The sequence below is a fragment of the Mobula hypostoma genome, chromosome 4 (assembly GCF_963921235.1).
Source record: "Mobula hypostoma chromosome 4, sMobHyp1.1, whole genome shotgun sequence".
In the NCBI taxonomy this organism is placed as follows: Eukaryota; Metazoa; Chordata; class Chondrichthyes; order Myliobatiformes; family Myliobatidae; genus Mobula; species Mobula hypostoma.
Genome location: NC_086100.1, coordinates 191,325,338 through 191,352,822, shown reverse-complemented (window position 1 = coordinate 191,352,822; position 27,485 = coordinate 191,325,338). Strand labels below are relative to the sequence as shown.

Genomic DNA, 27,485 nt, shown 5'->3' with positions numbered 1-27,485 from the left:
ATGTCCTGTTTAGACCTCAAAATGATTCATTATTCACTTCTTAATTCGGACATAAAGTTTCATAAGGTGTGGAGACCTCTTCTTGAATACTTCCATAACTCCTCTTTAGATTAAATTTATCCTTTTTTTTGCACTACAATCCCTTACTTTCAGCTTTTTTTCTGTAAGTTTTACGGTTTTTTGTTGTGAATTACATTATAGTTTTGGTAGTTGGCATTATATTTTCTTTTTATATATATATATATATATATATTTACAGCTCTGTGGGGTGGAATGCTCCGATTAATTTTTTTCTTTTATACACAGAAATCGTTGGCCTGGGGTTTTTTTTAGTGGGAGGTTGGGGAGGACACTAATCTTACATGAGTTTATTTTGGGTGCTTTTTCTTTAATGTTATGAATTATATATTGGACATGTTTGTTTTGCACTGTATAAATCTCCATTTTGTTGATGGTTTTTTTCTGCAGCTGTATTGTAGAAACGCATAAAAAAATTATTTTTAAAAAAAAGAGTAACACACACAATATGCTGGAGGAACTCAGCAGGCCAGGCAGCATCTATCAAAAAAAGCACATTCGATATTTTGGGCCGAAATCCTTCGGCAGGACTTAATGTTAGAGTATTGTTTTTGAGACAGGTTCACCCGTCTGCCCTTCTATATCCCTTGAGTTGTTTGGACACCCTTAGTATACTCCCATCTGTCTGATTGGCTTCTGGTACACTGGCACTCATTAGTCAGGGCTCTGAGTATAGAAATTGGCATGTTGCAGTTATAAAAGACATTGGTGAGGTTGCATTTGGAATATTATAGAGCATAGAACATAGAAATCTACAGCACATTACAGGCCCTTCGGTCCACAATGTTGTGCCAACCATGTAACCTAACCTAGAGACTGCCTAGAATTTCCCTAGCACGTAGCCCTCTATTTTTCTAAGTTCCATGTACCTATCTGAGAGGTTCTTCAAAGGCCCCATTCTATCCACTTCTACCACCGCCACCAGCAGTGAATTCCACGCACCCACCGCTCTCTGTGTGAAAAACTTACCCCTGACATCCCCTTGGTACCAAGTTCACTGAACATATTCTCATAAGGTATGCCCTCCAAACCTGGCAACATCCTTGTAAATCTCCTCTGCACTATCTCTATAGTATCCACATCCTTCCTGTAGTGAGGTGACCAGAACTGAACACAGTACTCCAAGTGGGGTCTCACCAAGGTCTTATATAATTGTAACATCACCTCATAGCTCTTGAACTCAGTCCCATGGCTGATGAATGCCAACACACCATACGCCTTCTCAACAATGCTGTCAACTTGTGCAGCAGCTTTGAGTGTCCTGTGGACACTGACCCCAAGATCTCACTGATCCTCCACACTGTCAAGAGTCTTACCATTAATACCATATTCTGTATTCAAAGGTGACCTACCAAAATGAACCACTTCTGCGATTATGTGGAGTTTTGATCACCCTGCTATAGGAAAGATGTCATTGAGCTGAAAAGGATAGCGAGAAGATTTAAAAGGAAGTGACGAGAACTTGAGGGACTGAGTTATGGAGAAAGAATGAGCAGTTTGGGATTTTTTTTTCATTGGAGCAAAGGAGAAGGAATCTTGAAGGGTCTCAGCCCAAAATCTCTCCTGTTTATTCCTTTCCATTGATGCCGCTTGACCTGCTGAGTTCCTCCAGCATTTATTGTGTGTTACTGTGAACCTTTCAGCAGTGTATAAAATTTTGGGGGGAGGCATTAATATGGTGAATGCACCTTAGTGAGTTTAAGGATTGGGGAAACAAGAACTAGAGAGAAGAGGAGAGAGGGTTATTAAGAATTTGAGGGGAAACATTTTCACCCGGAAGGTGGTCCATATCTGGAATGAGCTGCAGAGGAAGTGATTCAGGCAGGTTCGTTACCAACACTTAAAACGTACTTGGACAGGTGCAGGGATAGGAGAGTTTTCGAGGGACTTGTTCAGATGTGCATCTTGGTTAGCATAGGTAGTTGGGCTGAAGGGCCTGCTCCTGTGTCTTTTTCCATTCTTTAGTTTAACCCATGAAGGATAATTTGATGATCTATCATTCTCTTTCACCAAAGGATTGTTTCAATAACCAATGTTACTCCACCTCCCTATGACTGAAAGCTGACTTCCAGTAAGTTGGCGGCGTGCTAAGACGCAGCAGCTTCTATGGGGTCAAGACCCTACAGGGACATTAAGAACTGAAAGTACTGCAGCTCAACTCCATTAGCGAGTCACTTGCTGGCAGAGAAACTGAAGCAGCTGGACTTGGTGCAGACCGCGGTGCCACCTGCATCAGAGAGGTGTCAGCGCATGAAGGAGGTGTACAGTCTGACAGCAAGTGGCCGCCTTAGTCGCCTTTTTTTGTGGTTGCAAGATGCTGTGGGACATCGGTGGTGTGGAAGGCTGCAAGTCTAATTCATTGGTTTATTGGTGAATGGTGAGGGCGGAGGGCGGACGGTGGGGGAGCTGCACGGACTAGATCATAGCGAGAACTAGGCCGGGGGAAGCGAAGGAGTAAGGCACTCCACTGGAGGCGGTGTGATGTGATGTGCTGTCCAAGTTGGAGTCAGTGTTCACTTGGCAGAAAATAAGCTGCAATGTGTTGGACTGCAGGCTACTGCAAAATTCATGGACTCAGGGTCTTGGTCTATATATTTTTTTTGTATGACTGTATTTTACTGTTATTTATGTATGCTCGCTGCTGTATATGTGCTATATGCGCCTTATGCCATGTAAGACTGTTTGTACTGTGCTTTGTGCTTTGGCCCAGAGTAATGCTGTCTCATTTGACTATATCATGGGTATTCACGTATGGTTGAATGAAAGTTGAACTTGAACTTAAATTTGAAAGCGTCAAGAAGGCAGCAACTGTGATCAAACCCAGCATTCTGGCCATGCTATCTTCTCACAGCTGCCATTGGACAGGAGGTGCAGAAACCTGAAGACCCACACCAGCAGGTTCAGGAACAGCTACTTTCCCACAGCCATCACATTCTTGAAGCGACCTGCACCGCCTTACTCCAACCTCAACAATGGAACATCATGAGCAACCTCAGCTACTTGGACGAGACGGCAGCCAATCCTGAGTTACCTGCCTCCACATGCAAACACATGTTTCTCAGAAATCACTTGGCCATTACCTTGAGTAGCTTGGCATGCAGCAGCAGGGTGTAGGCAGCCTCTGTGAAGTTCTCATAGTTGATGTGCAGATCCCGAAGTTTATATAGGTACCTGCGAATGATGAAAGCAGACAGGAGAGGGAACAGTCAGAAGGTATTGTAGGCAGTCATGTTACCTTGGTTCCCTGAATGAATGAGGAACTGCTAAATGCTGGACCGTTAATGTTTGGGTCCATCCCATCCCTTATCTTGAATACACTCTTGATCTCTCAATCTATCTTGTACTTTATTTTTCTACCTACATTGCACTTTCACGGTAACTATCACCACCCAGTCTCCAGCCGGCTAACAGGACTCATCTGAAGCTCATTCCAGTCTCATCACCTGCAGCCTATTTAACCCCATTTCTCATTCACAGTTTGTGTTCACTCATCAAACCAGCTGGCCTCAACCAGTTGCTCCTAGCCTTCACTCTCCCTGCCTAAAGTTTACCTTGTTGCCTGTTGTGTTTAGTTTCTGTTCTCTATTGTTTTGTGGCCCCTCGTACCTTGCTATTTTGCCATTTATTATTAAAAGTTATTGTCCACAGCTGAATCGTCTCCATTGCTCTGTTACTGGGTCAAGTCTTCTCTAGACTCCCTCAGAGTAACTGCAGCTATAACACTACATTCTTCGCTCTGTTACTGCTTTTCCTTTGAACTATCTTGATGAAGATTAACTTGCCACATGTACATCGAAACATAAGGTGAATTGTCTCATTTGTGTGAACACAGTATGAGGATGTTTTGGGGGCAGCCCGCAAGTGTCACTCTATATATATATATATATAAATACACACACACACTCAGGCACACTTTATACACCTGCTTATTATTACAAATATCTAATCAACCAATCATGTGGCAGAAACTCAATGCATAAAAGTATGCATACATGGTTAAGAGGTTTGGTTGTTGTTTAGACCAAACCAAACATCAGAATCAGAATCCTTTATTATCGCCAAGTATGTGGACACATACAGGGAATTTGATGCCGGTTTCCCTGAGATCTCACTATACAGAATCAAAAAGCAAACAAATCAATAGTGCAAATAATCGTGAACTATATACAATGAGGTATACCTGTGTATGTACAGGTGGACTTGGTTTGTAATAGACTAAAATTCAAGTGTCCATAAGACTGATGGCATACGGAAATAAACTGTTCTTGTACCTATTTGTCCTGGCGTATAGCGACCTAAAGCACCTACCAGAAGGAAGGAGTTGGAACAGGTGATGTCCAGGGTGTGATGGGTAAACAATAACGCTGCAATGATCAGAATGGGAAGAAAATGCGATCTAAGCATCAGAGGTTAAGAAGGCATAAGGTGCGTTGGCCTTCATCAATCATGGGATTGAGTTTAAGAGCCAAGAGGTAATGTTGCAGCTATATAGGACCCTGGTCAGACCACACTTGAAGTATTGTGCTCAGTTCTGGTCGCCTCACTACAGGAAGGATGTGGAAACTATAGAAAGGGTGCAGAGGACACTGACAAGGATGTTGCCTGGATTGGGGAGCATGCCTTATGTGAATAGGTTGAGTGAACTCGGCCTTTTTTCCTTGGAACGACGGAGGATGAGAGGTGACCTGATAGAGGTGTATAAGACGATGAGAAGCATTGATCGTGTGGATAGTCAGAGGCTTTTTCCTAGGGCTGAAATGGCTAGCACGAGAAGGCACAGTTTTAAGGTGCTTGGAAATAGGTACAGGGGAGGTTTCAGGGGTAAGTTTTTTTATGCAGAGAGCGGTGAGTGTGTGGAATGGGCTGCCAGTGACAGTGGTGGAGGCAGGTATGATAGGGTCTTTTAAGAGACTCCTGGACAGGTACATGGAGCTCAGAAAAATAGAGGGCTATAGGTAACCCTCGGTCATTTCTAAGGTAAGGACATATTCGGGGCAGCTTTGTGGGCCAAAGGGCCTGTATTGTGCTGTAGGTTTTCTATGTTTCTTATCGACGCTGGTTCAGGAGCCTGATGGTTAAAGGGTAATAACTGTTCCTGATCACGCGTTACAACAGTGCAGTGGTGTGTAGAAGCAGATGTCTGAAGGCACAACGAGTCAAACCTTGGTGTGGATGGGTTACAGCAGCAGAAGACCATGCACGTAATCTCAGTGGCCACTTAGTACTAATTAAGTTGCCAGTGAGTGTAGTACTGAAGGTCTGTGGCCAAAGAGTCATCGAGCTGCAGAGCACTGAAATGGGTCCTTCAACTCGCCTTGTTTCCATCAATCATCTTCACTCATCCCATTGGCCACACGAGTCTGTGTCCTTGTAGGCCTTGAACGCAGTGATTGTATCCGATATCAATCACTCTTTGTCTGAAAAGAATATCTTTTTAGATCCCTTTCAAAACTCCTTTCTCTCATCCGAGATCAATGCTGACAGAGAGACACATGAGGTTGCAGATGCTAGAATCTGAAGCAACAAACAACCTGCTGGAGGAACGCAGCGGGTCGAGCAGTGACACTTGACGGCTGCCTAGCTCAATTCTCACTGATGTTATTCAACGCAAAATGACACAATGACACATTTCAATGTACATATGACAAATAAAGCTAATCTTTGTACTTTGCTCCAGGGAAAACAAATCTAAGAAGAGAGGCTATCTATTAAATATATTTATATTTACATATATTTTAATATATTAAGTATATTTAAGATTATATTTAATAAGATTACAGTTAGATAGATTTTTACTTTTTATTGAGATACGGTGTGGAATAGGCCCTCTGCGCTATTTAGCAATCCCCCGATTTAATCCTAGCCTAATCATGGGACAATTTACAAAGACCAATTCACCTACCAACCGGTACACCTTTGGAATGTGGAGGAAACTGGAGCACCCAGAGGAAACCCATGTGGTCATGGAGAGAATGTCTTAACTCCTTGTAGGCAGTGGTGGGAATTGATCATGTATCACCTGTACTGTAAAACGTTGTGCTCTCAACTAAGCTATCATGCTGCCCCATAGTTATGGGGAAATAGGCAAGTAGGTGAAGCTGAGTCCACGGCTAGATCAGCGATGATCTTATTGAATTATTATCATTTTTTTGTATTGCACAGTTTGTCCTCTGTTGTACATTGGTTGTTTGTCAGTCTTTGCTTGTTTGCAGTCTTCATTGATTTCATTGTATTTCTTTGTTTTATTGACTGAGATGCTTGCAAGAAAATGAATCTCAGCATAGTATATGGTAATAAATTTACATTATACTTTCAGCTTTGCATGGCGGAGCAGCTTTGATGGGCCAGATGGCCAACTACTGCTCCTATTTCTATGGTCTTGTAGTCTTAGATCCTTATCTCTTCCAATAACTAAAACACTCATCCTGAATAAGCAGTGACTTCAACCAAGGTTTTTCAGTAGAGTTTTGAAAGTTGCATCAATGGTACACTGTATATAAACCTGAAGGAGTGTAAAATATGTGAATGCACCTCGTGCTTTTCACAGGGAAGGGGAACTAAACACTCAAGTCCATGGGTTTATGAAGCAGCAGATGTCCAGTCAGGGGAATTACTGCCCAGTCCGCCTATCTCTCAAACTTTGGACCAATGAGCCTGTGCAACTCAATTACACCCATGCGTTCAATTAACCTACTAACCTATACGTCTTTGGAATGTGGGAGGAAACCCGAGCACCTGGGAGAGAACATATAAACTCCTTGCAGACAGAACCCGAGTTGCAGGCTTTGCAATGGCGTTACGCTGAATGCTACACTACTGAGACACCCATCTACCACCCAACTCAATCCCCAACAGTTCTTCTCTGGAACGACCACAGTAGGAGAAGAAAGTAGGTCACCGCCACCTTCTCAAAGACAATTAAGAATTTGCAATAGACGCTGCCATTGTTAGCGTCGGTCAGATCCCAAAAATGAACAAATAAATACAAAAGCTTCAATAATTGTCACGATAAGTGGCATTCTGCTAGAACAAGTGACAGATTTCCTAGAATGTCCTTGGTAAATGTGTGCAGATCTTCATTAACATGATAAAATCCTTTAGATGGCACAATATGAAATCTAATTCTCTGACAATGTATATATTTCAATTATTGACCTTCTGTAGTCAGCAAACAGAATCACAGAGTGACTTTCCCCTGTTAATTGTTTGTTCTGACAGTCTACATGAATAATCAGTCAATTTTCTGTGAGTAGATGTTTAACATGGTTGCCGTTTCTAATGAAATTAAAACCACAGTGATGTTGACTATGATTAAAAGACAAGGCTCCAGGAGTTTAATTGACGGCAGCTCTCTGTTTCCCAAGGATCTCGTTTGCTCTTTATTTTACTCATTCATGTGACAAGCACTTACTGTGTAATTATAGTCACACTTGAACCAAGTAGCACTCTAGGTCATTTGGGAGGCCAGATCAGAAACAAACCCGAGGCTTTGACTGCATCTGAGATTCTGCTGATGCTGGTAATCTTCAGCAACACATACAAAATGCTGAAGGAACTTGGCATATCAGGCAGCATCTATGGATCGGATACAGTCCATAAGACCATAAGGTATAGGAGCAGAATATCAGCCGTTGAGTCTGCTCTGCCATTTCATCATGGCTGATGAATTTTCCCTCTCAGTCCCAATCTCCTGCCTTCTCTCTGTATCCCCTCATGCCCTGACCAATCAAGAATCTATCAACCTTAGCCTTAATGTACATAAAACTTGACCTCCACAGTTGCCTGTGGCAACAAATCCCACAGATTCACCAATCTCTGGCTAAAGAAATTCCTCCTCGTCTCCATTCTAAAAGGGCGCCCTCTATTCTGAGGCTGTGTCCTCTGATCTTGGACTCCCTCACATCCTTTCCACATCGATTCTTTCACCATTAATAGGTTCCAATGAGGTCACCCCCATTCACAGTCAGTGTCTTAGGCCAAGGCCCTTCATCAGGACATAATCAAGGACCTCCCCACCTCAGACATCCTCTGTGCTCCCCTCTCCTTCAAGCCAGGCAGAAGATCAGAAATGCTAATTGCTAAGGCAAATTATGTGCCACAAATTGGCTGGTATGTTAACATTATAATCTACACTTTGTTTTCTTTGGAATTCAACCCAGGTAAGTGTGAGGAGGTTCATTTTGGTAGGTCAAATATGATAGCAGAATATAGCATTCATGGCAAGACTCTTGGCAGTGTGGAGGATCAGTGGGATCTTGGGGTCCGAGTCCATAGGACACTCAAAGCTGCTGCGCAGGCTGACTCTAGTTAAGAAGGCATATGGAGCATTGGCCTTCATCAATCGTGCGATTGAGTTTAGGAGCCGAGAGGTAATGTTGCAGCTATATAGGACCCTGGTCAGACCCCACTTGGAATACTGTGCTCAATTCTGGTCACCTGACTACAGGAAGGATGTGAAAACCATAGAAAGGGTGCAGAGGAGATTTAAAAGGATGTTGCCTGGATTGGGGAGCATGCCTTATGAGAATAGGTTGAGTGAATTCGGCCTTTTCTCCTTGGAGCGACAGAGGATTAGAGGTGACCTGATAAAGGAGTACAAGATGATGAGAGGCATTGAGCGTGTGGATAGTCCGAGGCTTTTTCCCAGGGCTGAAATAGTGAGCATGAGAGGGCACAGTTTTAAGGTGCTTGGAAGTAGGTACAGAGGAGATATCAGCGGTAAGTTTTTTATGCAGAGAGTGGTGAGTGTGTGGAATGGGCTGCCGGCAGTGATGGTGGAGGCGGAAACGATAGGGTCTTTTAAGAGACTCCTGGATGGATACATGGAGCTTAGAAAAATAGAGGGCTATGGGTAAACCTAGATAGTTCTAAGGTAAGGACATGTTCGGCACAGCTTTGTGGGCCAAAGGGCCTGTACTCTGCTATAGGTTTTCTATGTTTCTGTATTTTCTTATGGTAGCATAGCAGCTAGCATAATACTTCACAATTCCAGCGATCAATGATTGCAGTTCAATTCCTGCCACTGCCTGTAATTAGCTTGTATGTTCACTGGGTGACTGTGTGGTTTTCCTTTGGGTACTCCAGTTTCCTTCCATAGTCCAAAGACGTACAAATTAGAAGTAGTAAATTGTGGGCGTGCTACGTTGGTGCCACAAGCGGGGCAACATTTGCGTCCTGCACCCCACACCCCCCAGCACGTTTGTACTGTGTAATTGTTGACACAAACAATATATTTCACTGAATGTTTCAACGTACGTGTGACAATAAACCTTACCTTTGACCTTTTTATTTGTTTACATATTAATGAGATTATAAATGGCACAATATATTTGGATGGCATGCAAAAGTTTTTATCTGTATCCAGGTACACTTGTCAACAATGAACCAATACCATAAGACCATAAGACAAAAGAGCAGAATTAGGTCATCTGGCCCACCCCTATCACTCCACCGTGAATGATCTAGTTTCCGTTTCAAACACATTCTCCTGCCTCCACACTGTAACCTTAACGCCCTGACTGATTGACAACCTATCAACCACTTCTTTAAATATACTCAATGACTTGGCCTCCTCAATCATCTGTTGCAATGAATTCCACAGATTCACCACCCTCAGGCTGAAGAAATTCCTCCTCATTTCTGCTCTAAGGGGATGTCCTTCTGTTCTGAGGCTGTGCCCTCTGGTCCTAGACTCACCCACTATAGGAAACATATTCTCTGCATACGTACCCTAGAGGCCTTTCAATTTCTGATAGGTCTCAATGAGATCCCCCCTCATGCTTCTAAACTCCAGTAAGTAAAAGTTCAAAGGCATCAGGTGCTCCTCGTATGTTAACCTTTTCATTCTCAGGATCATTCCTGTGAACCTCCCCTTGACTTTTCCCAATGCCAGCGCATCCTTTCTTAGATAAGGGGCCCAAAACTACTCACAATATTCCAAAAGTGGTCTGATCAGTACCATAAGACCATAAGACAAAAGAGCAGAAGTCGGCCATTCAGCCCATTGAGTCTGCTCCACCATTTTATCATGAGCTGATCCATTCTCCCATTTAGTCCCATTCCCCCGCCTTCTCACCATAACCTTTGATGCCCTGGCTACTCAGATACCTATCAATCTCTGCCTTATATACACCCAATGACTTGGCCTCCACTGCCGCCCGTGGCAACAAATTCCATAGATTCACCACCCTCTGGCTAAAAAAATTTCTTCGCATTTCTGTTTTGAATGGGCGCCCTTCAATCCTTAAGTCATGCCCTCTTGTACTAGACTCCCCCATCATGGGAAACAACTTTGCCACGTCCCCTCTGTCCATGCCTTTCAACATTCGAAATGTTTCTTTGAGGTCCCCCCTCATTCTTCTAAACTCCAAGGAATACAGTCCAAGAGCGGTCAAACGTTCCTCATATGTTAACCCTCTCATTCCCGGAATCATTCTAGTGAATCTTCTCTGTACCCTCTCCAATGTCAGCACAGTACCTTATAAAGCCTCAGAATTATATCCTTGCTTTGAACTTCAGAAGAATTTCAGAGTTGTATACTTAGGTAATAAGTGAACTTTTGAACTTTTAGACCTCTCAAAATGAAAGTTCACATTGCATTTGTTTGCATTATCACTGACTCAGCCTGCAAGTTAACCTTTATGAAACAGTGCACCAAGTCCCTTTGTACTTCTGATTTATGAATTTGCTCCCCCAACCAGGACCAATGTCAATGTCATTGTCCTTCAGCGGTATTCACTGGCTGTGAGTTGTATTGTGATGTTATCAAAAAGAACCATTCTCACCCACACTAGCACACCTCTCTCACATTACAATAGACAATAGGTGCAGGAGTAGTCCATTCGGCCCTTCATGGTCATGGCTGATCATCCACAATCAGTACCCTGTTCCTGCCTTCTCCCATATCCTTTGACTCCGCTATCTTTAACAACTCTATCTAACTCATTCTTGAAAGAGCCCAGAGAATTGGCCTCCACTGCTTTCTGAGGCAGAGCATTCCACAGATCCACAACCCTCTGAATGAAAAAGTTTTTCCTCAACTCCGTTCTAAATGGTCTACCCCTTATTCTTAAACTGTGGCCTCTGGTTCTGGACTCACCCAACATCGGGAACATGTTTCCTGCCTCTAGCGTGTCCAATCCCTTAATAATCTTATATGTTTCAATCAGACCCCCTCTCATCCTTCTAAATTCCACTGTATACAAGCCCAGTCGCACCAATCTTTCAACATATGACAGTTCCACCATCCCTGGAATTAACCCAGTGAACCTATGCTGCACTCCCTCCATAGCAAGAATGTTCTTCCTCAAATTTGGAGACCAAAACTGTACACAATACTCCAGGTGTGGTCTCACCAGGGCCCTGTACAACTGTAGAAGGACCTCCTTGCTTCTATACTCAACTCCCCTTGTTATGAAGGCCAACATGCCATTAGCTTCACTGCCTGCTGTACCTGTATGTTTACTTTCAGTGACTGATGAATGAGGACACCCAGATCTCGTTGTACTTCCCCTTTTCCTAACTTGACACCATTCAGATAGTAATCTGCCTTCCTGTTCTTGCCACCAAAGTGGAAAGCCTCACAGTTATCCACATTAAACTGCATCTGCCATGCATCTGCCCACTCACCAATGTCCAAGTCACCTGGTATTCTCATAACATCCTCTGCACATTTCACACTGTCACCCAGCTTTGTGTCATCTGCAAATTTGCTAATGTTACTTTTAATCCCTTCATCTAAATCATTAACGTATACTGTAAATAGCTGCGGTCCCAGCACCGAGCCTTGAGGTACCCCACTAGTCACTGCCTGCCATTCTGAAAAGGACCCGTTAATCCCTACTCTTTTCAAAGGATTCAAAGTACATTTATTTTCAAAGAATATATAAACTGTACAACTTTGATATTCATCTGCTTACAGGCAGCAACAAAGCAAGAAACCAGAAAGAACCTTATTTAAAAAAAAGACTAATACCCACTGCGCAGAGAAAGAGAAAAAAAACACAAATCATGCAAACTATAAAGGCAAGCAACAGCATTCTGTACCAAACTGAGTCCATAGACCTGGAGCCTGAAGCATCCAGAGTAGTCCCATAACCTTGGTCTCAGTTGGTCACACAGCGGGGTAAATCGCCGCGAAGCTTGTGGATGTGATGCACGTAGTGGCTGGAGCAGTCTCACAGCCTCAGCGCCGTGGAGAGAGATGAGTACACATTGCAGAATTGGCCCGGCCTTCGCCTCCCGGCCTGACACCCTGCACTTTCAGCATTTAAATCAGCCAAACACCAGCTTGTGCCCCATGCACTAGGATCTGGACCACGCCGCAGCGATACACTCTAGGCCCGAATCCCGCCGCCCAGCCTGAGGCCGTTCTCCACCTTTCCAAATCAGCTCGGTGCAGATATTCACATTTTGAATGTAAATAGACAAACACTGAATTAACTTCTCAACTGAGCCCGAAGAAGAGTTCCTTAAGCACAATACACATCTGTATCACACAGCAAGGAGTGGTACACTGCAGCTCAAACTGAAGAACCTCCATGCAGATTACAAAACAACTTGCTCCCACACGTTGACAAGAAGTGGGGATTACTGTCTTAGTGAAACATTGTGTGAGTAAATACCAAAGAATGTCTCAGGAATTAGACACCTAAACAGGAATATCTAGCTGTAGATGTGAAAGGAAATTATCGTTGATAATGTTCACAAATCATCTGGTGTTCAAAGTGAAGACTCTGCCTCATTATACTCTGCAGGAAAAGCCTGCCAACACATTAGACAGTTAGAGAAGTGATAAACTCCTTAGAAGGTGGGAGGTAGGCCAGTCATCTGCCAGGTCTGTACAGCCATCTCAGAGAATTCCTCACCCTAATCCAACTGGAAGTGCAGGAGATTCCTTGATCTACTGAGGCTTTGGAGAGGGTGCAGAAGAGGTTTACCAGGATGCTGCCTGATGTACAGTGCGTGTGCTTTAATGAGAGGGTTGACAAAGTTGGGTTATTTCCTCTGGAGTGGTGGAGGCTGAGGTGAGACCTGATAGAGGTTTATAAGATTATGAGAGGCATAGATAGAGCGGGCAGACAGTATCTTTTTCCCAGGATTGAAATATCTAATACCAGGGGCCATACATCTGAGGTGAGAGGGCACAATTTTAAAGGAAATACGAGGAGCAAGTCTTTTTACACAGAGGTGTGGAACATGTTGGCGTCAAAGGCCTATTGAAGTTTGGAGTGTGAGTATAAAAAGAGGTCAAGCTGTGTTTTCTTTCCCTGGCAGCTCGGGTGCCAAGGGTGTGAGTGTCAGTGTCAGAGCCCTATGGAAGTCAGAGGAGAGAGGATAAAAGGAGCAGACTTGGGCAAGGTCAGTCTTTTTGCGTCGCGGGTGTCACAGGATTAAACAGTTGCAAATAAAAGGACAGTAGGCTCAAAACGGAGCAGCCATTGAGGAGTGCGTAAATAGGTGCAGGCACAGTTAAGAAGAGGTAAACCTTATTCTTTTTTTGTATCGAGTAGTCAGGAAGGAATGCTCCACCTGTCAGATGTGGGAATTCAGGACACCTGACGGTTTCGCTTTGGAGGTCGAGGAGGAGGAAGTGTTGAAACTCCTTTGCAGTATTCAGGTGGATAAGTCCCCAGGCCCTGTAGGCTTTACACCAGGTTATTGAAGGATGCAAGAGACGAGATTTTTGGGACTTTGATCGGTACCTTCATGTCCTCTCTAGCCACAACCAAGTTCCTGGAGGACTGTACCTCTATTTAAGAAGGGAACAAGGAGAAATCCTGGGAACTATTGACCGGTAAGTCTCACATCAGTTGTAGGGAAATTGCTGGAGAAAATTCTTAGGGATAGGATATATAAGCATTTGGAAACGCATGGCCTAATTAGGGAAAGCCGGCATGGCTTTGTGCATGCCTGCCTAGCTTGATAGAATTTTTTGATAAGGTGATGACAGAGATTGATGAAGGTAGGGCAGTGGATGTTGTCTACTTGGATTTTAGTAAGGGGTTTGACAAAGTCCCTCATGGGAGGCTGATCCATGGGGTCTGCGGCGAATTGGCTGCTCGGATTCAGAACTGGCGTGCCCATAGAAAGCAGAGGGCAGTGGTTGAAGGGACTTACTTGAGCTGGAGGCTGAGGGGAGATCTGATCGAGGTTTACAAGATTACGAGAGGCATAGATAGAGTGGACAGAGAGTGTCTGTTTCCCAGTGTTGAAATGTCTAATACCAGAGGGCATGCATTGAAGGTGAGAGGGAGTGGGTTGAAGGGAGATGCGAGGGTTAAGTTTTTTATTCAGACACTGGTGGATGCCTGAAATACACACCCTGGTACGGTGGTAGAGACAAATACATTAAAGGCTCTTAAAAGACATTTGGCTGGGCACGTGGATGTAAAGAAGATGGAGCGATATGGACATGGTGCAGGTAGGAGGGATCAATGTTTGGATGCTTTTGATTTGCTTTTTAGCTGGTTCAGCACAACACTGTGGGCCGAATAGCCTGTTCCTGCACTGTACTCTTCCTAGAGTAGTGGGTGCCTGGAATGCACTGCCCAGAGTGGTGGCAGAGGTAGATTCATTAGCGACTTTAAAAGACTTTTCTATAGGCACGTTGTGACGAGAGTACACATAGATTAAGATGTTAACTGTCCTGTGCTGGCACCAGTGGGATCAACAGTTGGTCTGCCACCTGTCTTCAGGAGAAAGAGAGATAAGGAAAACAATGGAGCAGCATTTGGAGATGTTAATGAAGGGACGGGAGAGTTTAATGGAAGGAGAGCTGTCAAGATCGACTCCCCTTTGAACCCTGAACTGTTTGAAGTGATGGACAGGCGATACCCCAGCAGGGGGATAAAAAGGGACAGGTTCGCTAAGGCAGGACACACACGACACCACGAGGTAAAGAGACCCTGGAAGCGGTGCGCCTCCCACAAGTCGGTGGGAGTTTTGGAGGGCTGTTCGCGGGACCAAGCCATAGACGCACAGGGTGGGAAGGTGCGATCGGCGGGAACCTGGTGTGTGTCCGCCCTTGCCTGGGTGCCAGGTTCACCGCAGAGAAACGATCGTATCTGGAAACGGAGGGGTCACAGTCGGTGACCTCAGAAGACATTACAAAGGGCTTGCCCGAAAGCTGACTACAAAGAATATCGAAGGTCTGTGTGGAAGCCGTTTGAATATTCATTCGTTTCTGCTCTCTCTCTCCTTCCCCCCGCCCCCCCCCGCCCATCACCACGGCAGTGATTACTGTGAACTGAACTGAACTGAACTCAATTGAACTGAACTTTGCGTCACTTTGAAACTGGTCATTTACCCCTAGACGACGATAGAGCTTGATTGATCCTGTTATCCTAGTTTCTGTGTACATGTGTGTTTATCATTGCTGAACTGTTGTATTCATTATCCTTTTGATTAGAGTACTGTGTTGCTTATTTCTTTAATAAAACTTTCTTAGTTCCAGTAATCCAGACTCCAACTGAGTGATCCATTTCTGCTGGTTTGGCAACCCAGTTACGGGGTACGTAACAACATGAATGTGAGGAAAATGGAAGGATATGGACATTCTGTGGGCAGAAGAGATTAGTTTAGTTGGACATTTGATTACCAATTTAATTGATTCAGCACAACATTGTGGGCTGAAAGGTCTGTTCTTGTGCTGTACTGTTTTATGTTCTATGTTGAAAAGCCTAGATAGAGCGGACATGGAAAGGATGTTTCCAATAGTGGGAGTGTCTATGAATAGAAGGGACAGTCTTAGAATACAAAGAACAGAGATAATGAGGAATTTCTTTAGCCAGAGGGTGGTGAATCTGTGGAATTCATTGCCAAAGATGGCAGTGGAGGCCAAGTCATTGGGTATATTTAAAGCAGAGGTTCATAGATTTTTGATTAGTCAAGCTGTCAAAGGTTATGGCACAAGGAAAGTGGCGTCCCTAAAAGTGGCATTACAGGTAGATAGGGTCGTAAAGAGAGCTTTTGGTACATTGGCCTTTATTAATCGAAGTATTGAGTATAAGAGCTGGAATGTTATGATGAGGTTGTATAAGGCATTGGTGAGGCCGATTCTGGAGTATTGTGTTCAGTTTTGGTCACCAAATTACAGGAAGGATATAGATAAGGTTGAAAGAGTGCAGAGAAGGTTTACAAGGATGTTGCCAGGACTTGAGAAACTCAGTTACAGAGATAGGTTGAATAGGTTAGGACTTCATTCCCTGGAGCGTAGAAGAATGAGGGGAGATTTGATAGAGGCATATAAAATTATGATGGGTATAGATAGAGTGAATGCAAGCAGGCTTTTTCCACTGAGGCAAGGGGAGAAAAAAACCAGAGGACATGGGTTAAGGGTGAGGGGGGAAAAGTTTAAAGGGAACATTAGCGGGGGCTTCTTCACACAGAGAGTGGTGGGAGTATGGAATGAGCTGCCAGACGAGGTGGTAAATGTGGGTTCTTTTTTAACATTTAAGAATAAATTGGACAGATACATAGATGGGAGGTGTATGGGGGGATATGGTCCGTGTGCAGGTCAGTGGGACTAGGCAGAAAATGGTTTGGCACAGTCAAGAAGGGCCAAAAGGCCTGTTTCTGTGCTGTAGTTTCTATGGTTCTAAGGAAGGAGAATAGGATTGAGAGGCATAATAAATCAGCCATGATGGAATGGTGGAGACACTCGATGGGCTGAATGGCCAAATTCTGCTCTTGTGTCTTATGTTCTTATCATGGAAGCAAGTCCTTTGGTCCATACTGACCAAGATGTCCAGCTAAACGGATCCTATTTAAAATTAGAGGAAAATAGTTTTAACAAAGACGAAGGTCTTGCTCTAAGTAACTGGAATTCAATTGTAAACAAGGAGGAAATCAGATTGGATGAGGACTAACCAATCATGAGGGACAGACTATGGGGGTATAAATACCACCAAACTAAACATGCCAGGCATCATCCCTGAAGAAGATGGCAGAATTTGTCATTGAAATGTTGGTTATAATTGATATCAGTACCCGGTTGGAAGCCTGAGAAAAGTAAATTCATCGTATACAGCAGGAAAGCATGAGATTCTAATTCAGATCCTATTTGCCAACATTTAATCTACATCCCTCTAAACCTTTTTCATCTATGTACAGTACTTGACCAAATATGCAAAGTAAGGCTCCTTATTTTAGAAAGGATATACTGACATCGGTGAGGGTTCAGAGAAGATGCACGAGAATGATTCCAGGAATGAAAGGGTTACCATATGAGGAATGTCTGGCAGCTCTTGGGCTGTATTCCCTGGAGTTCAGGAGAATGAGGGGGGGATATCACAGAAACATTCCGAGTGTTGAAAGGCCTGAACAGATTAGATATGGCAAAGTTATGTCCCATGGTAGGGGAGTCAAGGACAAGAGGGTAAGACTTCAGGATTGGAGGACGTCCATTTAGAACAGAGATGCGGAAAATTACTTTAGTTAGAGGGTGGTAAATCTATGGAATTTGTTGCCACAAGCGGCTGTGGAGGCCAAGTAATTGGGTGCATTTAAAACAGAGGTAGATAGGTTCTTGATTAGCCAGGGCATCAAGGGGTACCGGGAGAAGGCAGGGGAGTGGGGATGACTGGAAGGGTTAGATCAGTCCATGATCAAATGGTGGAGCAGACTCGATCGGCTGAATGGCCTACTTCTGCTCCTATATCTTATGGTCTTAAGTGTCTTAATGCTGCCTCAACAATTTCCTCTGGCAGCTTGTTTCATATAACCCTGTTGCACCAAGTGACACCTGGTGTGAAAAGTTTCCGATTGGCCACAGGACTTATTCATGCCCCCTTGAACCAAGCAGTGGAACAGTGAGAGAACCCACAGCATTATGCATCGTTGTGAAAGCTCTTCGGTGAAGTGTAGAATTTTTCATGCTTACCGTATATACATTTCTTCCCGGTCAATCTCCTTGTAGAAATTCTGCAAGCAAGGGGAAAGAAACTCAAAGTGAAATGTTTATAGATTAACACAAATAATCTTTTAGTAATCAAAGAAATCAAAGTCTGTGTTTGTTTATGTGGCCTTCGTTGTGATCACACTCCATAATTCTGATCTGTTTGGCATTTAACATCTGTGAGGAACTGGACCATAAAATCTAATCTGGTAATGTGATATACTGAGTGATGCCTCTTGAATAATTAAACTGGGTCCCAGGGATGTGGAAGGTATAACAACCATGGAGAAGGCTCAACAGCATTGTTACTTTCTCTCAAGTTTAAGGAGACTCAGCATATCATAGAAACATAGAAAACCTGAGGCACAATACAGGCCCTTCGGCCCACAGAGCTGTGCCGAACATGTCCTTACCTTAAAACTACCTAGGCTTACCCATAGCCCTATAGTTTTCTAAGCTGCATCCAGGAGTGTCTTAAAAGACCCTATCGTTTCCTCCTCCACCACCACCACCGCCGGCAGCCCATTCCACACACTCACCACTCCCTGTGTAAAAAACTTACCCTGACATCTCCTCTGTACCTGCTCCCCAGCACCTTAAAAATATGCCCTCTTATGCTAGCCATTTCAGCCCTAGGAAAAAGCCTCTGACTATCCACACGATCCACACATACCAGAGAAGACTCTGACAAACTTTCACAGTTGTTCAGTGGAAAGCATTCTGAAAGGCTGAATGAATCATGACCTGGTATGTAAACTCCACTGTGGAGACAAGTTCAAGTTTAATGAAGTAATTTTTTTATTTATTGATATTCAAGGTGGAGTCGACCATTCCAGCCCTTCAAGCTGCGCCACACAACAATCCACCCAGTTTAACCCCAGCCTAATCATGGGACAATTTACAATCACCAATTAACCTACCATCCAGTATGATTTTCAACTGTGGGAGGAAACCGGAGAACCCAATGGAAACCCCTATGTTCACAGGGAGAACGTTCTAACTCCTTACAGGCAGCAGTGGGAATTGAACCCGGGTCGCTGATACTGTCGAGCATTGTGCTAACCACTACACTACTGTGCAGGTGACTATGAAACAGTGTTACTCCGGGGCCAAGTTGCAAAACGCAGAACCAATAGACTACAAAGAGTGGTGTACTAGATACAGCTCTTCCCAACTCCTTGACATCTGCAAAGACCTACTCCTGTTCTACACTGTTCTATGTTCTATATGAACAGTACTGTGCAAAAGTCTTAGATACAGTATATAGATACAGTATGTAGCTGGGGTGCCTAAGACTTTTACACAGTACTGTATCTGCCAATGTGGAGTGGAGAACATGGGATGTTGGGAGTGGTGAGGGTGGAGTGCCACAGGAGGGTTGTGGGACAGGTGGCACAGAAGTGGTGCCAGGGGCAGAGGGTGGCATGGGTGCAAACACACCCAGTCCCGAGACACTGGTCAAGGTCGTTTGACTTATTGGTCATTACAGAATGTCTCTCTGATGCTTCCTGCTCCCTCCCCTCTCCCTTCCCCTTTTCCCAACCATGATTCCCCTCTCCCTTCCCCTTTTCCCAACCATGATTCCCCTCTCCCTGTCCCCTTCCCACTCTCAGTTCACAATAGAGACCCATATCAGAAACAGGTTTATCATCACTCACATACGTCATGAAATTTGTTTATTTTTGCAGCAGTACAGTGCAATACATAAAATCACTACATTACTATGCAAAAGTCTTAGGCAACCAAACTACAGTATATATATATATATATGCGTCTAAGACTTTTGCTCAATACTGTAAATATAAAAATGAGCTTTTTGCAGCAGCAGAATAGGATGTATCAAAAGTAACATAAGTTAACATTAACAACATGAATTATACATAACTTACACATGTAACCTAAAAAATAAACATACAAATAAGACAGCAAGATTGAGAGAGAGAATATTTATAGAGTGAAATAGTGTTTAGGTTTTCACGCCAGTTCAAGACCCTGATAGCAGCGGGTGAAGAAAGTGTGGGCCTTCAGGCTCCTGTACCTGGTGCTTGATTGCAGCATCAGGAAGAGGGTATGGCCATTTTAAACTGCTTTTTATTAAACTGTTTCATTGCAAATACATGCTGATGTTAATATATCTATGCATATTTTATTCCATATTCATCCTTTAACCTTATATTTTACGTTTATATAATTATTTATTCTTTAGAATTGTTAAATGTTGTTGTTTTTGTTCCATTTTGCTGACCAACACACCGCAACAAATTCCTGATACGGTGGATTGTGGTTAATTAGGACCCATTGGGATCAGTACATTTTGGCCCAAAGAAGCATTTGTCCCAATTAGCCAAAGTTTCAAGGAAATAGTTAAAAAGACCAACTACTATTTAACTGAGTAACAAATTATGTATTTAAATGAAATACAGAGCAAATTAGAACACTACCGATACCGCTCCAGTGCTATAAAACTGTGTATTAATTCCTAATATTTATTGATGTGTGAATTCATCCAATGTGTGCTGCCGTGTTCTTTTGATTGACTCTAAGTGAACAAAATCAGTGCAGACACTTACTGCAGATTGTGGCCTGCCTGCAAACAGTGCTTTCGATTATTTCGTCCTCCTGCCATTAACCCTGTATTGTGCCTTCAAGTTTTACCTTCCAAAGTGAACCAAATCACAATTTTCCAGTTTGAATTCCAACTGCCCCTTCTTCGTCACGCTCCGCATCCTGTCAGTGCCCCACTGTGACCTGCAACAACCTTCGACGCCACGGGTTCCCAACCTTTTGATGCCATGGACCCCTTTCATTAACCGAGGGCTCCGGGAACCCCAGGTTGGGTGGCCCCTGTTCTGTTCTAACCACAACTCCGCCAATCTTCATCTCATTTGCAGACTTACTAACACACCCTTCCGCTTCTTCATCAAGGTCATTTATAAAAATCATAAAGAGCAGGGGTCTCAGAACAGGTCCCTGCAGAACACGATTGGCCAATGATCTCCAGACAAAATGCACTCCATCTACAACCCACCCTCTGCCTATCTTGGGCAAGGCAATTCTGAATTGACGTTGAGTCTCTTGGCAAGAATACAGCACTGGAGCAGACTAGATGGGCCAAATGGCATATACCTTATGGGCATAATGTCACTGTTCCAGATGCTACTTTCTGGACAAGGTACTCAGCTTCAGTCCTTGCTCATCTTCTGTGATCGATGTAAAGGTTTGCATGCTATTACTTTTTCGAGTTCTTCTGGGCTGACTGGAGCTCCTTTGCAACCAGTAATACAGAGTAACACCTCATATACAGTCTGGGTAGTCTCCAGCCCCTTGGTATGAACACTGAATTCTCCAACTTCAGGTAATTCCCTCCCCCTCCCCATCCCAGTTTCACTCTGCCCCCTCCCCCAGCTGCCTATCACCACCCTCATGGTTCCACCTCCTTCTACTACCTATTGTGCTTTCCCCTATTCCTTCTTCACCTCTCCTGTCTATCCCCTCCCTGCTTCCCCTCTTTCCCCTTACCGGTTTTTCACCTGGCACCTACCAGCCTTCTCCTTCCCACCCTCCCACACCTTCTTTATAGGGCCTCTGCCCCTTCCCTCTACAGTGCTGACGAAGGGTTCCGGCCCGAAACGTTGACCTGTCGTTACCACGGATGCTCCCCGACCTGCTGAGTTCCTCCAGCGTGTTGTGAGTAATACAGATGATCCTGAAAGGTCCTTGATCTGAAATGCCAATGGTTTCTCTCTCCACAGATGCCGTCTGACCTACTGAGCTTTTCCAGGACCACTTACCTTTATTTCAGATTAACAGCCAGGGAAGAAGAGTTTCCTTAGTCCATCAAGCCTATCCTAATCATTAAGTACCATGGTGGCACAGTGGTATAATGGTTAGCACAACACTTTATAACACCAGTGGTTGGGGTTCAATTCCTGCTCCTGTCTGTAGAGAGTTTGGACGATCTCCCTGTGACTGCACGGATTTTCTCTTGGTGCTCTGGTTTCCTCCTATGCACCAGTGATACAAGTGCTCACCTGTTAACCTTTTAAATCCAAAGTAACACCCACACAAGGTTCTGGAGGAGCCGAGCAGGTGAGGGAGCATCTGAAGAGGGGGAATAGACAGTGGATATTTCAGACCAAGGCCCTTCATTGGGAGTTCCTCCAGTCTTTTATGTGGTTAGTTTAAGAACTGAATGGTTGAAGGGCAGTAGCTGTTTTCGAACCAATGAGGGAAAATATTTGAATTGGAATGGGATCCCATGAGCTGGCAGGGCCTCAGTGAGCCGAAGTGGCCTTGTTCTATGTTGTAAGGAATACGAAAATATTATTAAAACTGGTGCTTATCCAGGGAAACTTCTCTGCTTTTGTGCAGAAAGGCTCCCAGTAGATCCCATGTAAATGAAGGCTCGGGAAATTGTTTCTGAGTGGTGTTGTATTAGGTGGCCCATCTACCTCAGTCTGATGAAGGATTAAGCTCTGGTGAGAGGGAATGTGTGACCAGCATACAGGAAGAACAGCACCATCTTAAAGCAGCTTTTGTAATGCTGTGGGCTCTGTTTGAGATCACAGTGAAAACATCACTGATTCAAATGGTACCAAGTGGGTTATCAAAGCTGGAAGCCAGCAGCTAACTCACGGCCCCGAAGAGGAGGTGAGGGACTACTGTCTCTGAACTGCTGAGAAGGAGGGAGGGAGGGAGAGAGTGGGGGGGGGGGGAGAGAGAGAGAGAGAGAGAGAGAGACAGACAGACAGACAGACAGGGAGAGGGGGAGGGGGAGAGAGAGAGAGAGAGAATGGAGGAGGGGAAGGGGGTAGAGAGGGAGGGGGAAGATGGGAGGGAAGGAGAGAGAAAGAGAGAGAGAGAATGGGAGAGGGGAAAGTGGTAGAGGGGGAGAGAGAGAGACTGAGAGGAGAGAGAATGGGGGGAAGGGGTTAGAGGGGAAGAGAGGGAGGAGAGGGAGGGGAAGAGAGAGGAATGGGAGAGGAGAAAGGGGGATAGAGGGATAGAGATTGAGAGAATGGGAGAGGGTGGGAGAGGGGAGGGGGGTAGAGGGGGAGGGAGGGAGGGAAGGAGAGTGAGAGAGAGAGTGAGAGAAAAAGGGGGGAGGGGGGAGAGAGGGAGAAGAGAGGAGAGAGAGGAGAGAGAGAGAAGGAAGAGATGCAGGTGTGTCCACTGAGTGTGGGCACTTTGACAAAAAGGAATCTCCAGTTATCTGCCTTTTAATGAGGACCTCATTTGCCAGTTTGCCTGTGAGGTTTAACACACAGCCGGTGGTGTACTTTACAAGTCATGTCAATTTGTTGCCAAGTGTAGGTGTTAGTTGAGTGGTTTTGCAGGACGGCTAAATAAATTACTAATGGGGGAGTGTGACGTGGAGTTCTGCAAATGAAGCTCCTCTGTGGCCATTCTCCATTCTGCTGTGTCTGCGGCATTTCTAGTCTTCCATTTTTGCTCCTCCCTTTAGCTACACCTCGCCTGACACAGATTAGTTCAAAGGTTGAAGTAAATTTAATATAGCAGTATATAAACTGTATGTCACCATATACAACCTACAGATTCATTTTCATGTGGGCATTCACAGTAGATGGAAAGAAATGCAATAGAATCAATGAAAATCTTCACACAAACAAGAATAACAAACTTGCCAATGACGACAAATTGAGCAAATACAAAAAGACAAACAAAATAATAATAAGTAAATAAATAATATTGAGAACACAGGTTATAGTCCTTGAAAGTGAGTCCATAGGTTGTGGAATCAATTTAGTGCTGAGGTGAGTGAAGTTATCCATGCTGTTTCAGGAGCCTGATGGTTGAGGGGCAATAATTGTCCCTGAACCTGTTGGTGTCATTAACGATCCTCCTTGCTCCTCTCTCAGTCTGTGCAGCACCAGAACAGACCCGACAGGCCATAATGTTTGTGTTGAGCATGATACCAAATTAAACTCTTTTCATCCATCTCCCTCCATTCCATGCATATACGCATGCTTCTCTAAAAGTAACACACACAAAATGCCGAAGGAACTCAGTAGGTCAGGAAGCATCCACTGAAATGAACAAACTGCTGATGTTTTGGGCCAAGAACCCTCTTCAGGACTGAAAAGGAAGGGGGAAGATGCCAGGATAAAAATGTTGGGGGAGAGGGATAGGTAACTAGCTGGAAGGTGGTAGGTGAAGCCAGGAGGGTTAGAAAGGTAAAAGGCTGGAGAGGGATGAATCTGATAGGAGAAGAGAGCGGACCATATAAGAAAGGGAAGGAGGAGGAAGTGATAGGCAGGTGACAAGAGGTAAGAGGCCACAGTGGGAATATGAGGAAGAGGGGAGGGGGAGTTTTTTTTTACCTGAAGGAGAAATTCATATTCATGCCACTCGGTTGGAAGTTAGCCAGATGGAATACAAGGCAACACACATCAAAGTTGCTAGTCCTGACGAAGGGTCTCGGCCTGAAACGTCAACTGCACCTCTTCCTACAGATGCTGCCTGGCGTGCTGCGTTCACCAGCAACTTTGATGTGTGTTGCTTGAATTTCCAGCATCTGCAGAATTCCTGTTGTTTGGAATATAAGGCGTTGTTTGTCCACCCTGAGGTGGCCTCATCGTGGCACAAGAGAAGGTCATGGGCTGACATGTCAGAACAGCAACGGGAATGGGAGTAAAATTGTTTGGCCACTAGAAAGTTCCGCTTTGGGAGGATGGAGCGGAGGTGCTTGACGAAGCAGTCCCCCAATTTACAATCGATCTCAACCATGTGGAGGAGGCCATATTGGGAGCACTACACACAACAGATGACCCCACCAGATTCGCAGGTGAAATGTTGCCTTACCCGGAAGGACTGCTTGGCCCACTATCATATCTGATTCCACCACTACCGCTGGCAGTGCACATGCCCCTCATATCCCCTTTTAACTTCTCTTATTAAAAGATTCTGTCTGTCTACCTTATCTAATGCTTCTCATAATTTGAAACACTTTCATCAAAGTGCCAACCATCCTACTGGTTTTAAGGAACGTAAGAAAAACTACTTAACACAATGCAACACACACAAAATGCCCAGAAGAAGGCAGTAACAAACCACTTCTGTAGAAAAATTTGCCAAGAACAATCGTGGTCATGGAAAGACCATGATCGCCTACATCATATAACACAGCACATAATGATAATGATGATGATGTTCTACCTCAATGCACTGTATAATGATTTGATCTGTCTGAACAGTGTGCAAGACAAGCTTATCACTGTATCATGGTATATGTGACAATATTAAAACCTATTCTGTTGTTTTACCGCCATTTGAAGGGGCAGGCAGGATATCAAAAGTTAGTTATTGCTCTTGGTAATAGTTTAATTATTATCACATGTACCAGGATACAGTGAAAGCATTTGTGTGCTAACCGACTAATCATTCCATTCACAAGTAGATTGCTTTAACAAAAAAGAACAGAATGCAAAATATACACTCAGTAGCCACTTTATTAGGTGGTCTTCAGCTACTGCAGCTCATGCACTTCAAGTTTCAACATGTTGTGAGTTCAGAGATGCTCTTCTGCACACCACTGTAATAACACGTGAGTTACTGTCACCTTCCTGTCAGCTTGACCCAGTCCGGCCACCCTCCTCTGACCTCTCTCATTAACAAGGTGTTTTCACCTACAGAACCGTCATTCACTGAACGATTTTTATTTCTCATACCATTCTCCGTAAACTCTAGAGACTGTTGTGCATGAAAATCCCAAGAGATCATCAGCTTCTGAGATACTCAAACCACCCCATCTGGTACCAACAATCAAAGTCACTTAGATCACACTTCTTCTCCATTCTGATGATTGATCTGAACAATAACTGAGCCTCTTGACCATGTCTACCTGCTTTTATGCATTGAGCTGCTGCCACATGATTGGCTGTTTAGATATTTGCATTATTGTGCTGGTCTACAGGTGTACCTAATAAAGTGGCCACTTAATGTAGTTCTGTCGCTACTGACCATGTGCAGTGTAGGTAGACACGTAAAGTGCAAGGGCTATGACGAGGTAAATGTGGAGATCAATAGTTCGTCCTCAACACATGAGAGGTCTGTTCAAGAGCCAGGTAACAGCAGGATAGAAGCTGTCCTTGGGTTTGGTGGTTTGTGTTCACAAGCTTTTGTATCATCTGCCCTTTGCACACCGTGAGTTCGCAGAGAAGGTGTGGAGGAGGATGGACGGGCTAGTGTCATGTTTCACCCCCAGCAGCTGTGTAACAGAGGACTCTCTGATCTACTGGCTATTCCCGGGGATGCACACGGAGACCAACATCCGGTGCTGCTGGCAGATCATCAACCCGGTGAGAGACGCGCTTTGGTCGGCCCGAAACTTGATGATCTGCCAGCACATGGAGATGTCCGTGGGAGAATGCTGCCGACTGGCACATTCTCGGCTGCAGGAGTACGTGCTGAGGGACGCACTGAAACTTGGTGCAACCACAGTTTAGGGTTCTTCTCCTGCAGGAGTGGGAGAGGTCGGGTGGCGGGGAGTATACCCCTCAACAATGGTGTGGAAAGGTGAACCAACGGAGTGCCACGTGGGTGGCCAAAAGTATGGATATCTAGAGACTGTAAGGGAAATGTATGTAAGGGATTGAGAGTCATTGAATGGTTTATTGTATATAATTTTATTCTTGAATAAAGTATATTTTGAAATATTTAAAAAATCTGCCCTTTGGAAGGAGGGAGGGAATGACCATGGTGAATGGAGTCCCTGATACTCTTTTTTACACACACACACACCCCTGGAGAATCTCAGCAGGCCAGGCAGCATCTATAGTGTGGAGGGGAATAAACAGTTGACATTTCAGGCCAAGACCCTTCGTCAGGACTGGAAAGGAAGAGTGCAGAAGCCGGAATAAGAAGGTGGGGTGAGTGGGAGGAGTACAAACTAGAAGGTGAGGTGTGAGACCAGGTGAGGGGGAAGGAGGAAGGTGACACTGTCGGCTACTTTGCCAAGGGAGAGTGAAGCGTAGATGGAGTCAGTGTGGGGTAGTTGGTTATTAGTCAGTGCATTATTCCAAAGGAACAGCTGTGATCACACAGTTCTGTTTTCTAATGGAAACATTCATTTAGATGGAGAGCTGCTCTATGTCTAAATGAAAAAGACCTCAGACGGCTGTCTTGATAAGCTCATCTCAGGCAATAAGATGGATAATAACAAGTTACATTTACCATTATAAAATGTCCAAAATGTGTAACGAGACAATATCGAAAAGCAATCCTGGAAGTCAGAGATAAAAACATGTCGTGCTGGAAATACCTGCAAGTCAAACAAAATCTGTGGGCAGGGATTAACCAAGGTGATGATGAATGATATCATGGGGCAGAATGGCCTTGTGTAGTTGGTCATTTAACTGTTAGTTTAATTAGATTATGACATAGAGGTTAGTAGGTTAATGGGTCATTTGGATGTAACTGTAGGCTCATTGGGCTGAGAGGGCCTGTAATTTTGCTATATCTCAAAATAAAAATAAATAAGATGTTGGGTTGA

The 27,485-nt window shown here is 44.2% G+C and overlaps 1 protein-coding gene across 2 annotated transcripts in view; it reads right to left on the bottom strand.

Annotated features, from left to right (window-relative positions):
- LOC134345844 (dedicator of cytokinesis protein 2-like) overlaps positions 1 to 27,485 on the bottom strand; it is a 1,258,793-nt gene that overhangs the window by 141,006 nt on the left and 1,090,302 nt on the right. For both annotated transcript variants that reach the window (XM_063047144.1, XM_063047146.1), the window contains 2 exons: positions 17,960 to 18,000; positions 3,159 to 3,249 (listed from right to left, as the gene is read on the bottom strand). In XM_063047144.1, coding sequence (XP_062903214.1) covers positions 3,159 to 3,249; positions 17,960 to 18,000 — 132 coding nt within the window. The remainder of the gene's footprint in view (positions 1 to 3,158; positions 3,250 to 17,959; positions 18,001 to 27,485) is intronic.